General features: G+C 37.6%; 2 protein-coding genes across 3 annotated transcripts; one reads left to right on the plus strand and one right to left on the minus strand.

Annotated features, from left to right (window-relative positions):
- Positions 1-469: 469 nt before the first annotated feature.
- On the plus strand, positions 470-7,492 carry LOC143349382 (uncharacterized). 2 transcript variants are annotated; one of them, XM_076780591.1, is made up of 3 exons: positions 470-1,100; positions 1,174-3,730; positions 4,124-7,492. In XM_076780591.1, the coding sequence occupies exons 2-3, from the start codon at positions 1,247-1,249 to the stop codon at positions 5,786-5,788; spliced, it is 4,149 nt and encodes a 1,382-aa protein (XP_076636706.1). In that variant the 5' UTR covers positions 470-1,100; positions 1,174-1,246; the 3' UTR covers positions 5,789-7,492. The 2 variants fall into 2 exon arrangements, with proteins under 2 accessions (XP_076636706.1, XP_076636705.1); XM_076780590.1 differs by having other exon boundaries at positions 470-3,730.
- Positions 7,493-8,145: 653 nt separating this feature from the next.
- LOC143349517 (BRCA1-associated protein) lies at positions 8,146-12,060 on the minus strand. Its single transcript, XM_076780843.1, has 6 exons — positions 11,472-12,060; positions 10,830-11,100; positions 10,560-10,749; positions 9,762-10,080; positions 9,251-9,675; positions 8,146-9,179 (listed from the first exon to the last, which is right to left on the minus strand). Exons 1-6 carry the CDS (start codon positions 11,548-11,550, stop codon positions 8,799-8,801), a joined length of 1,665 nt encoding a protein of 554 aa, XP_076636958.1. The 5' UTR covers positions 11,551-12,060; the 3' UTR covers positions 8,146-8,798.
- Between the last annotated feature and the right edge of the window lie 143 nt (positions 12,061-12,203).

The following is a 12,203-nucleotide window of genomic DNA, read 5'->3' on the forward strand; positions in this document are numbered from 1 at the left end:
TTCTATACCTGCAATTATTTGCGTAAAATGTTGAAAGTGTAAATATTCTGATGTTGAAAATAGCATAAACAATTGATTAAGATCTAATGTAACATAAATAATAGGGGAAACATAAGAATACCGAAAATGAATCGATTAACAAAATACACGTAGATAATTACAGATTGTACGTAAAATTTGTCGAGAAATTAAATAGAGAAAAAATCATAGGAAAAGTATATAAAGAAAGGACGTGAAAGAAGAAGAGAACGCGAGGAAGTAGAAATGGGCATTAGTTAGTAGACATAGTTCTAAAAATAAGTTTAACGAGAGAACAACGCAAAAAGCGGTAATCCTGAAATTGTTTAAAGCAGTCGGTAAAAAGGGAAACATTTAGTCGGTGATCGACAGGATCTGGAGGATCGCGGCTAATACGATAGTATCCGAGGGGGGCGCCATGTTCGTAGTGAGACTTCTTGTTGTTCTCATTCTAAGGTGGAATACCACTCGTCACTGTTTTCTGTTGTGTTTTTAGGCTGGAATCAGACGAAAAACATGCCGTTTCGATAATCGAATGAGAAACAAAAAAACTCTTAGGGAGAGTTGTTGTATTCAGGTTCGAGGAAGGTGCTGTATTACGGGGGTGTGTGAATGGTGCAGGTGTAATTTAATAAGAGCAGGGGAGGCTGGCGATTTAATAGGATATTGATTTGTCCGCGACTGCCTTGCTGGCTCCATCGCACACACGAACCAGGTAGCCATGAACGTCGATATTTTTGGGGCACTGGCTGGTGCAACGTGTCGGCTGTACATATGCCATGCTCTAACGTGCTTGCTGGCCTGATAGGGCCCGAAATGCAAACAGCCACTGGCGATATGTATTAATGCTACGAGGCGAATTACGGGTCACAACGACGACTACGACCAGTACGATTGCAACGACCATCACGACGGCGACCACGACGGCGGCGGCGACGACAACGCCGACAACGACGGCGAAGACGGTGACGACGACCACGATCACGACCACGACCACGACCACGACCACGACCACGACCACAACTGATACGTTACGGGTGACGGCGACGGCGGCGGCGACGGCGGCGAAAACGACAGCAACGGTAGTAACATCAAAGACGTGTTCATTAGAAAAAAAAAAAGTGGTATTATTGTTGCACAGTGCGTATTTTACAGAGTTTCATTACATTGGCTGTGTTTAATGTAGTTGTTAGAATATTAAATGCATAATCAAGATAACTGAGACACAATGGATCTTACAAATAACGGAGCATCAGGGGGTGCAGTGGCTTGTCCGGTGTGTACCCTCTATTTACGGGAGGGAATTAGCTTGCAAAGACATTTGGACACTCATCCGAAGGAGCAAGTCATCGAGGCGCTTATCAAAGCTAGTAGTAATTCTTCGCCATTGCAACAGCCACAGGCGTCACCATCCGCGCCTCCTGCGTCTCCGTCTGTACAGACGCAGCAGAGTACACCTCCAGTCACGCAGAATACTCATCTTTCGACTCAGTCTCCGTATCCTATAGGACCCATTTTCGAGTGTCCGCCGATCGGTACTATGATGCCGCCTCAGTTCGCTTCGTTTAGTTATCAACAATTTGTAAATAATGGCACTATGATGATACCGCAATACGCAATGGCTCCGCAAGCTAATCAAATGATGCAGATGCTATATAATCCGTACGGTATGTACCAGCAGCAACAGATACCGACTGTTCAAATGATATCGCCGGTTACAGCTATACCTAACACAGCTAGAGTCAGGCCGGTAGGGACTATGGCTGGCGAGACGAATGGTAGAACTGCCATTGCTGTACCTGTAAATAATTCCGAGCCAAAACAAATCTTACCTGAAATTTTACCCGAATCGGAACAAGAATCTGAACAAGTGTTACCGGATATCAATCTTCCAGTTTCCCCCTCGCCGTTGGACGAAGGCAATACTATGCAGCAAAATGAAAGCGAAACTAGTACAATTCAAATAGAACACGAAGAACAAGAATCCCGTAACCCAGCTAGCGAAGATCAGCATAGTATACAAACTGAATACAATAGCATTCCAAGAACATTGGCAATTGCTTGTAACGTTAACGATAGTATGGAAGATAAAGTAGAGAGCGTACTGCCAGACATCGACAATGATGAATCGTTGCATGCTGTTACTGCGGATGTGCAGTGTAAATCAATTCATTACGAATCGTCGGGTGTGCAAGAATATGTGCATAGATACGAAGATAAAGATGATAATAATAAAGTTGTAATGCCTGAAGAATCGCTTATGATAACAAAGAATGAAACCGTAGAAACAACTATTGAAAAAGTTCCTTGCAAAGAGAAATTAAATGAGAATGGAGGCACTCCGCCTCAAATGCCTGTAGGAGGTGCAGCAAAAGAATCGGCTCAACCTGAAGTAGAACAATTAGAACGTCTTTTAATCACTATTATGGAATCTGAATTTAGTAATGAATCGCGTAAAGAATCCAATGTTGATGATAATCAGGAAAAGAATGTATGCACAAAACAAAGTCCTTCCACGGAAAGAGCAGAGAGCGTGATTCACGAAACGGTAATCAGTAATTCCAGTGAACAAGACAATTGTAAATCCCCTATAGAAATAAAATTGAGCGAAAGTTCAGACACTGATGTAGATAGCAATGAAAATAAGAGTCCTCGTCTTTTGTACCATTATAAGAACAGTTTATCTGCACCTCCATCGCCTGCTGTTCTTAGAAAACCCCATAGAACCTATTCTGTTCATTCGGAGTATGGTTCAAATGAAAATCTCAATTCTTATTCGATTGGTTTTGATTCAAATTCGATGCAGGACGAAGAAGACGACGAAGATGAGAAACATGAGATGGAAGAGAATGAAGATGAGAAAAATGAGACGGAAGACAATTTTGACGAAGCAGATATGGAAATAGAAGAAATACCTAGCCCCCACACACCTTTTAATAAATATGGGAAAAGTGCAGACTCTGTTAGATCGCATACTCCATTATCTGTATGTAGCGGTATTTCTGTATTAAGAGTTAGAAAGGATCTCAGTAAACCGTGCTCGCCTGCTTCTGTACATTCGTTTTGTCACATGGATGCTGTCATGAGTCACGACGAAGAAAGTAACACAGCAATGGATGCATCGTCGGAGAAAGACCCTATTGATTGTTCTTTGATCGAACGAGATATAAAAACAGATCAATCGGAACTTTCAGTGTGTGAAAATGTTGAGAACAAAATGGAAGGGAATTCAGCATATCAATCCGTAATCACTGAGCATGTAAGCTCGTTTCCTACAATTCACTCGCAACAATCAACGTCGGTACACGAATCATATACTAGTACACCAAATAAAAATCATAATCTCGTAAATCTGTCAGAATCTATCGATGTTGCAAGTAGTTCTGACTCAAAGAGTTTCCATTCTTCTAAATCAATCATACAAAAGCAATCGGTGGAACTCCTTAGTCTAAACGAAGATGCTCATGCAGGTCCAATGAATGTTTTTGAATTTGATGGGCTTCAAATCTTAGTTCCTAGTACATTTATAAGTGATTCGTCACAAAAAGCTGTTAGTGCAACCAGTCAACAATCTATGGCAAGTAGCGAGGGTGGAGTAGGTATAGACGAAGAAGTCAAGAGCATTAACATGAGGGCTGATGAAACTATGCCACCTAGAGGTGAATTATCGGAACAGGAAAGCAATGGATGTACAGAGCAATCTGCTTGGCAGGTGTGTATACTATCTTTTGTACAAACACTAGAGATCAACAGTTCTCAAATTAACTATTGGTTTCTAGATCCTTAATTACTATTTTCTTGTTTATTTTAATGTTATCTAAAGTTTTGACTCTCAATTTTAGTTTCTTCAGTTACGAGTCCTATTTTAATTGTACACAAAGTTTGAATACTAGAGATCAACAGTTCTCAAATTAACTATTGATTTCTAGATTCTTAATTACTACTTTCTTGTTTATTTTAATGTTATCTAAAGTTTTGACTCTCAATTCTAGTTTCTTCAGTTATGAGTCCTATTTTAATTATACACGAAGTTTGAATAATTTTTCTATTATACTGTACTTAAATCTTTATGCATTATATTAAGAAATGTGTTTTATGTATGTAGCTATATACTGGTCAAGAGTCATCGCGCATGTCAACCTCTTATGACTTGATGGCACGTGAGAGTTGGGAAGAATCCGAAGGATCAGACAATGAAATTGGTGGTCCACTTTTAGACAGCAGGTCTTTAGCTACACATTTTACATCAAGTTTATTCCTAGATCGAGATAGAAAGACCCCGACGAAACGAACATTCAAGTGTTATCATTGTCCAGAAATATTTGATTGCCCAAAAGAACGCAGAGTACATAGTACTACTACGCACAAAGAAGCTGGACCGAGTAGCAGTAGAGATCCCGTAGACGAACCTGAAGTGAAGGATATCAAGTTACTGGATGGCCGCATGAATGCGTTTGATGATATTTTTATACCAGGTATACACATGCAACAAGTCTATCATCAGCAACCACTGTTACACCAACTCCAACCGCCGCAATCGTCAGATTTAACTGCGAAAGTAGAACCTGATCAGAAAATCGAAACTCTAGTAATACCATCTAACATCGAAGTGATCTGCACTTTGTGCAACCAACAATTTAGTAGTGAAAAAGCAATGCAGTTACATCACAGAAGAGCGCATATTACAGAAACGGCGAAACGAATTCGCGAGAGTACCAAGTGCCAGATATGCCAGGAGGAATTTCCTTCCGTTCTGTTGTTCAACGGCCATTTGAAGATACACCCGTTAGAATGTAGTCAGTGTGGGAAGTATTTTTATAGGAAACAAAATTTCAAGTTACACATGAAACGACATTTAGGAATCAAACCGTTTCCATGTACCGTCTGCGACAAAGCGTTTCTAACGAAACAAAAATTGGACGAGCATACCAATGGTCACACCGGGAATGCGCCTGTTAAGTGTAACCTGTGCAATGAAACGTTTCGTAGATATTCAAATCTGACTCAGCACAAAAATAGACATCATCTAAACATAAAAAAGAAATTGAAAGATTACATATGCCACTGCGGCGAAGTTTTCCATACAAAGAAGAAATTAGCCTGGCATAAAGAGACGCACGACGAGAAACCCAAAGCGTGTACATATTGTAACGAAAGATTCATTCACATGGCCAGCCTAACCCGACACATGCGCCGAGCTCACAACAGAAGATTTGTCCCAGACGCTCAGAGGGAGAGCGAGAACGTTGAGTGTCCCATATGTAAGTGTATTTATTTGCGATCTTCCTTAGCAGTACACATGCGAGTTCATAATGGCGAGAGACCGTATGAATGTCAAGTTTGTTCTAAGGCATTTAGTACTAAGTGGAACTTACAATTGCACAAATGGACCCACGCTGCCCGTAGCACCAAACCTTTCAAGTGTAATCAGTGTAGTGCCGCATTTTATCGGCACAGCGACTATACCGCTCACATGAATTCTCATAGAAACGTGCGTCCCTACACCTGTAACTATTGCGGTGCGCAGTTCATACGAAAGTATAATTGTTTAAGGCATGTCAAAGAGCACGAAGAGAACAAAGCGTACACGTGCAATGTTTGTAACAAAACTTTTCATAGATCGTATTATCTGAAGGAACACTTGCGGGTACATTCAGGCGCCAGACCTTATACATGTCACATTTGTGGAAAGTCCAGCGGTACGAAATCCAATCACAACAAACACGTTAGGATTCATCATGCGCGGGAACCTGTAAATACTGAAAATTAAAAACCCGAACGAGAATTTTTATCCATTTAGTCAATATCGATGCTTTTAAAACTATTAACGATTATTTTACCATAACGTTTTACCCCGTTTCTTTCCTCACTGTCTCGGCTGAAGGAAATAATAATTTAGCACAAAAGAAAAAAAAAGGTAACGAAATAAGTAAATTTAATCATCCTAATGTAGACGTATTACATTTCTTTTTTTTTTTTTAAATTCTCGTTCGTTCTTTTTATTTTTTATTATTTACCAGTTTATTTTAATGTGGACATTTTGAACTTTAGTTCGTGGCTAGTGTCGCTAGTCGCGTTAACCCGTAACGTAAAAGTTTAATTTGTCTTATCTGCAAAAAAAAAAAAATGGACGACCTTTACGTTATGTACTGTATTCTGTACTGTGCATTGCGATTCGTAAATTTTCGTCATATAGTCTGCTAAAATACAATGACTCGAGACTGTAACTACTTAAAGATAATAAGAAATTTTTAACAAATATTAACTGGTACATGTTGTCTGGAGATCTGAGTAACTTCTCTAATGGAAGTCTATACGACGAGATGCTTTTGCCAACTTACACTAATTAACTATTAGGTAATAATAACTAACTGATCAATATTATGAAATTATTAAGCACTTTTTATGCGTTGGATCGTTGTACGAAAATTTTTTTACAACAACTATTTTACACAAGATATGCGTATTAAGGTTTTATGCATTGGCATTGAATCTAAGAAACGAGAGGGGGGGGGCCCTATGTGTTTGCATTAAACTTAAAACGCATTGTACGAGCCCTATCGATGATTAGCGTTATTAATTATCACAAGGTAGTTACGGATCTTAGTTATTATTCTTCTATATTTATATATTTTGCAAAATATAATGATTTTTATTGCTAATTGTAATTCCAAGACTGATCGATGTTGGTTCTTCATATTGCTCTCCGATCTTAATCTTAGTGCACGAAACGTATACTTGCGACACGATTATTAATAATCTTAAGGGTACACGTATACGCGAAATTTTAAAGGATGTTTCGAATTTAATTGTGCTCTGACAAGTATCTTCATAGTTGACTGTTTTATATTGAAATATTAGCCAATTTGTTGTTATTGAATTTTACGAGAACAATATGAACGAAGGAAGCTCTAAACTATTATCTGTAGTTCAGATTTATTTGTATCGATGACGCGTTTGTTGTTATGAAATGAAATATTCACGAATCATACGAATTAATTGCATGAAATTTTTTAAATCGATTAAACTATTTTTACATTGTACATTGAGTTTTTCTGTATTAATAGTTACTTTACAAATTGTATGATTTATTATGTAAGATTGTTGGTTACTCTTTTTAGAAAAGAGAAACCGCGGGTTTTGTTATAGTAAATATAGCAATTTTTTGATAGCGTCAACTGTTAATCGAAGCTTATTTATATAAATGACCAACATCGACGTCCAAATGTGCAATCGTTTAGTTAAAACACGTGCATTTCTACCGAATGCAATTGTAGATAATGTAAATATGTATATCAGTTTTATTTTATAACAGGGCCAACGAATTTGGTTGGCAATTAATAATTGTCTAAAAGCGACTCGTACTCTTATGAGAATAAAAATAGGATAATTATTACCATAAAAAGAAACTATAAATCAGCAACATGTGTATACCTTAATAAAAATTATGTATTGAGGTACTTTTTTAAATAAGTTTTTCTTTGCATTTTTATTTGCAAGCACCGTTCTCGCATTTGACCCCGTATTTTTCAATTCAGGATGTAACAAAATATTTTACATAAAAATAATAAAGCATGAGAGAATGTGGATGTATATATAAACGAGCTAAAGTTCTTAAAAAGGTTTTTTGGTTTTAGTTATTCTAAATAAAAGAAATTGTATCCATTACGAAGTTAAAAAACATCAATCATTTATGAAGTATCGTCCTTCCACGAGAAGAAGAAGCGTGTTTACATCCCCACTCCTGTTGCAGTCCGCTGATTGGTCGAAAACAGTGACAGCCAATCAGCGGACTGCAACAGGAGTGGGGATATAAACACACTGTGCCTTCTTCTCGTGGAGGGACGATACATATACGTACCATTCTTCCAGGAGAAGAAAGCACAGCGTGTTTACATCCCCACTCCTGCTGCTGTCCGCTGATTGGTCGAAAACGGTGACAAAGATCGGTGACAGCCAATCAGCGGACTGCAACAGGAGTGGGGATGTAAACACACAGTGCCTTCTTCTCGTGGAAGGACGATAAGGTTATTAACTAAGATATTTTATCTTTGATTATATAAAATAAGTGGATAAAAGAGTATGATTGTTTTATAAGTAAGAGTAATTTATTTAAATTCAAATACACATTTACATCACATGGTCATTCAACAGTTCACAAATTACTTGCAATCATGTAAGTGTTTTCCAATTATCGAACTAATTTTCCTAAAAATTTAATTGTCCCGTAACCAAATTTTAGAATATTGTGTGATTTAAGAAACTTGTTTACATTTTTTCTGTAACAGAATCACTGTATCATAACACTTGGTATGTGTAACTTTTTTTTAGGTTTCATTCAAACACCAGTTTAGCGGAAATTGACAAACACAATACTATTTTTAATTTGTTTATTATCTTAATATAAAAAAGAAGAATTCAAAATTTTTATTTCACAATTTGTATACACGCATACGCGATAGACCGCGAAGTTGCCTTCGCAAGCTGCTCAATTATATAAACGTTTACAAAATAAAAAGACACCTTGTATTTAAAAAAGAAAACTTCGAAAATTTTTGTGGTCTTCGTAGTACTGATTTTTACTTTTTATTGGTGCATCTCGAATTCAACCGTATAAAAGTAGAAACCAGCAAATTAACTTGCAAATTTTGTATTGCAAGTTGCTCGAGCCGGTCATTTTTAATTTCAATATAATTAAACTCACGAAATATATAAATCAATATAATTTCTAAATTGAGTTTAAATTTTAATTGCTATAAAGAATATCGGGAGGGGCAACATCAACGGTTTTTGCGAGATTTCGAAGGACGAGTATTCTTTTTAACGGTGCCGGAAGTTTCTGGGATCAATATACGACCAGATGCAATTTCTTCCCTCAATTCCGAACTTTCAACCTTCTTCTGAGCGTCAAGATAAAACATTAAATCTTGAACCTGTTCCTTTAGGTCTGCAACTTCTGTTTGCTTAGCGTTCTGGCATTCCGTCAATTCACTCTGTAGCGTTTTGTACTTATCTTGCCAAGAGATTTGATTTAATTCTAACGCCTTTCTTAGTTCCTTTTCTTCGGTTAATTCCGCCTGAACTTGCACCAATTTATTACTAACTTGCTGCAGTCGTTTATCAACGTTTTGCTTTTCGCGACTTAGCGCCGTTAACTCTTCCTGAAATCGAAAAAACTAAATTGTTAAATACTCAAGAAAAGTACGATTCCATTTAATATTTTTATAGCTACCTTAACTTTGGCATTTTCTTCTGATATTTGACTTAGCTTATCTCTAAGTTCTGTGGTTTGTACAACAGAATGTTGCTCTAATCGTACCAATCTCTCCTCAAAATACTGCCTTTGAGTTTCTAATTGTGACGTTAGGAGATAAATAAACTCCAGCTGTACAGAATCTACTTTCTCTTCCATTGCAGCACCTTCGATCTTGGTCGCTGTAGGTCCGCCTTCGACCATTTTTCCATCTTTATTTTGCAACAATCGGTGAACAAAATTATCCCCAACATAATCCCAGACCCTGTTATTGCCTAATTGCATGGCATAACAGTGGTGTGTCTCACGATAATGTTGGAAAGCGTGCCCTTGATGATATCGCGAGCAACCAATATGCCCACATATTAAACAGATCCATAAAGCATCATTGCTCTCTCCGCTATCTGAAAAATATTTTTATACTTATCATTCTTCATTTTTCTTTCTTGTGTAGCAAGTGAAAGGAAGGAAGCATTTATTTTTTACGTACTACACTCCATACAATAACTATCTGCAAGTGATTCTGGCGTTTGAGCATATCTACAAACTGGACAGGAAGTGTCTCCCCACTTGGCCAAGCAACTTGCATGAAACGTGTGATTGCATAGAATTGTTAAAATTCCATCCACACTCTCGTCCATTCTCTCTAAACAAACTGGACAAAGTGGTAATTCTGTATGCCCGGACAAGGGCATAGTATTATATGTCACTTCCACGCTATACACAAACACCATGTGACACATAACATCTGGCTCGAAGGAATTATACGGAGTCCCATTAAAAGAACCATAAAATTCAGTTGCTGCATTCTGAAATGTCAGAATTATGGTACGATAATCATAAATGTATGTTAATTCAAAATATTAACAAAGGACCCTGTATAGATCTTATGGAAAATGAGCCCCGGTTAAATTATCTTGAGCTTCCCATGCTCGCCACCAGAGGGGCCACGCACTCACAAGCGCTAGACTGACCCCTCGGTTGCTATATAAAGCTGAACTTTGAAAAGTTCCAATTTTATTTTGACTCCTGAAAGGGAGTTAGAGGGTCAGGGGTAATATTTAAGGGCCCAACAGTACTACTATTGGAGTTTTAAGGGGTCAAATAAATGGACAGTGTACAAGTGCTTCTCACACTCAAATATACTCAAATATGATAGTTTAGAATAAGTATTATTGACTTTTCATCAAGACATCATGAACTACATCAAATCAAAAGTTCAGCTAATTTAACCGGGTGTCATTTTCCATAAGATCTGTGCGGCGTTCTTTTTTTAAATTATATTTACCGCAGATTTGAAGGTAATCAATGCCATGTATTGATTAGGACTGCCGTCTTTAAGTATCCTGAAATGCCGAACATCCTGATGGCAAGGCGCTGTAAACCTTAGAAGATCATGACAGGTCATCGTAGCTGGGACTGCAAGAATGCAGATAGTTTGGGTACGTTCTGCCGCATGACGTATGTCTGTCAATTTGCTAAAAAATAATAAATAGCATCGTGTGGTTATGAAATAATTAACAATTTCTAGTAATCGGTACAAGCAAGATACGCATACTTTTCTTTATACAAATGTATAATTCCTTTAGTCACTTCGACAAATGGGTTTCCGGAGATGAAATTTATTTGATCGCAGGCGCACGCACTTGCGCCGGCGATCTCTGAATTATCGTAAGTAGCTTCCTCGGAATTAGCTCTAGAGGTAGAGCCAGACGTGCTAGTTCCCTGAGAAGGAAGCGATAAGTCTGGCTTCTCCGTAAGACTTGTGCAATTCTCCATATTTATCTTTGTCGGTTCTCTGCAACCCCTCATCTTGGCAGCCATTGCGCCTGGATTACGAAATCCATTGTGAATTAATTGTGATGCAAACGAGGTATAATCTTCTTTAAAATAATTAGAAGTGAAGTTTTTAAAGAAATATTACATCGGATGTTTACTAACATAAAAACGAAGAATAAAAATAAGCTTGTGTCTTATAGATAATGTTATCTCTATAAGATCACGTGATATCGTAAAAAGAGAATGACTATATAGAATTGATAACAATGTTATGGCAAAGAAAAAACATAACCTCAAAGAAAATTGTAAACAAAAGCACTAATTGAAATGGTTCGTTATGAAAACAAATGGATTGGAAATTGACCATTATAAACAAAATTTAAAGTTATTACTTTGATAGAAAATAGGAAAAACTATTTACCATTCGATTCTTCGGAATTCTCGTCAATAATCTCAACGCGAATAACGCAGAGAGATACCAAAATAGGAGAGGAACTCATCCCATGAAATAATACATATCGCGCAATATTACAAACAAATTTTTCATTGTGCTCATTATTGTTAAGTACTTGCTCGCGCTTTAAGCGATCTCCATGATCGACTGACAAAGATCTCGCGTGACGTCGCACACCCTGACCAGCAAAAATTTATTTTTCACTCGTCATTTTCCGTTTTTGATTTTTACTAATAAACTGTAGATCAATTACATTCTGATCACAGGAAGTCACAGTCACAATAGACTGTCACAGTTGCAATGACATAAATGACATTCACTTTCACAACCAATGACGTCAGACGGAGCCCTCGGTGCACAACAGTGCGCCGTCTTTCGATATTGGTTAATAACTATTCAACAACACATGGAATGGTTACAATGGGTATCCTTGAATATTGTCAGGAGTCTTCACTATAGAATTAAACTCTAAAAGTTCATAAATTAACCTCAGGATGAGAGTAATTGGTAAATTATCGAGTAGTGGCTTGTTAAAAGCAGTGATTTATTGCAATGGCGGACGAATATCTATTCTACCGCCATCTACGGCAGAACGTCCAAGCTCCAACGCTAGATGGCGACCCAAACTCGAAACTTGAGTTCATTTACGCGTGGTCTGGCGTAGTGTGCGGACGTGTAGTGAGGAGCTCCCGGTATTCT

This window comes from Colletes latitarsis, chromosome 13 (genome assembly GCF_051014445.1).
Source record: "Colletes latitarsis isolate SP2378_abdomen chromosome 13, iyColLati1, whole genome shotgun sequence".
Taxonomy (NCBI): Eukaryota; Metazoa; Arthropoda; class Insecta; order Hymenoptera; family Colletidae; genus Colletes; species Colletes latitarsis.

Excerpts from the sequence above, each read along its gene's own strand:
- LOC143349517 (XM_076780843.1), bottom strand. The coding sequence starts at position 11,550 with ATGAGTTCCTCTCCTATTTTGGTATCTCTCTGCGTTATTCGCGTTGAG. Across the intron at positions 9,676-9,761 it reads TAGTTATTGTATGGAGTGTA|ATAGCGGAGAGAGCAATGAT; the intron begins GTACGTAAAAAA and ends AATATTTTTCAG. Across the intron at positions 9,180-9,250 it reads AAGAAAATGCCAAAGTTAAG|GAAGAGTTAACGGCGCTAAG; the intron begins GTAGCTATAAAA and ends TTTCGATTTCAG.
- LOC143349382 (XM_076780590.1), top strand. The coding sequence starts at position 1,247 with ATGGATCTTACAAATAACGGAGCATCAGGGGGTGCAGTGGCTTGTCCG. Across the intron at positions 3,731-4,123 it reads CAGAGCAATCTGCTTGGCAG|CTATATACTGGTCAAGAGTC; the intron begins GTGTGTATACTA and ends TTATGTATGTAG.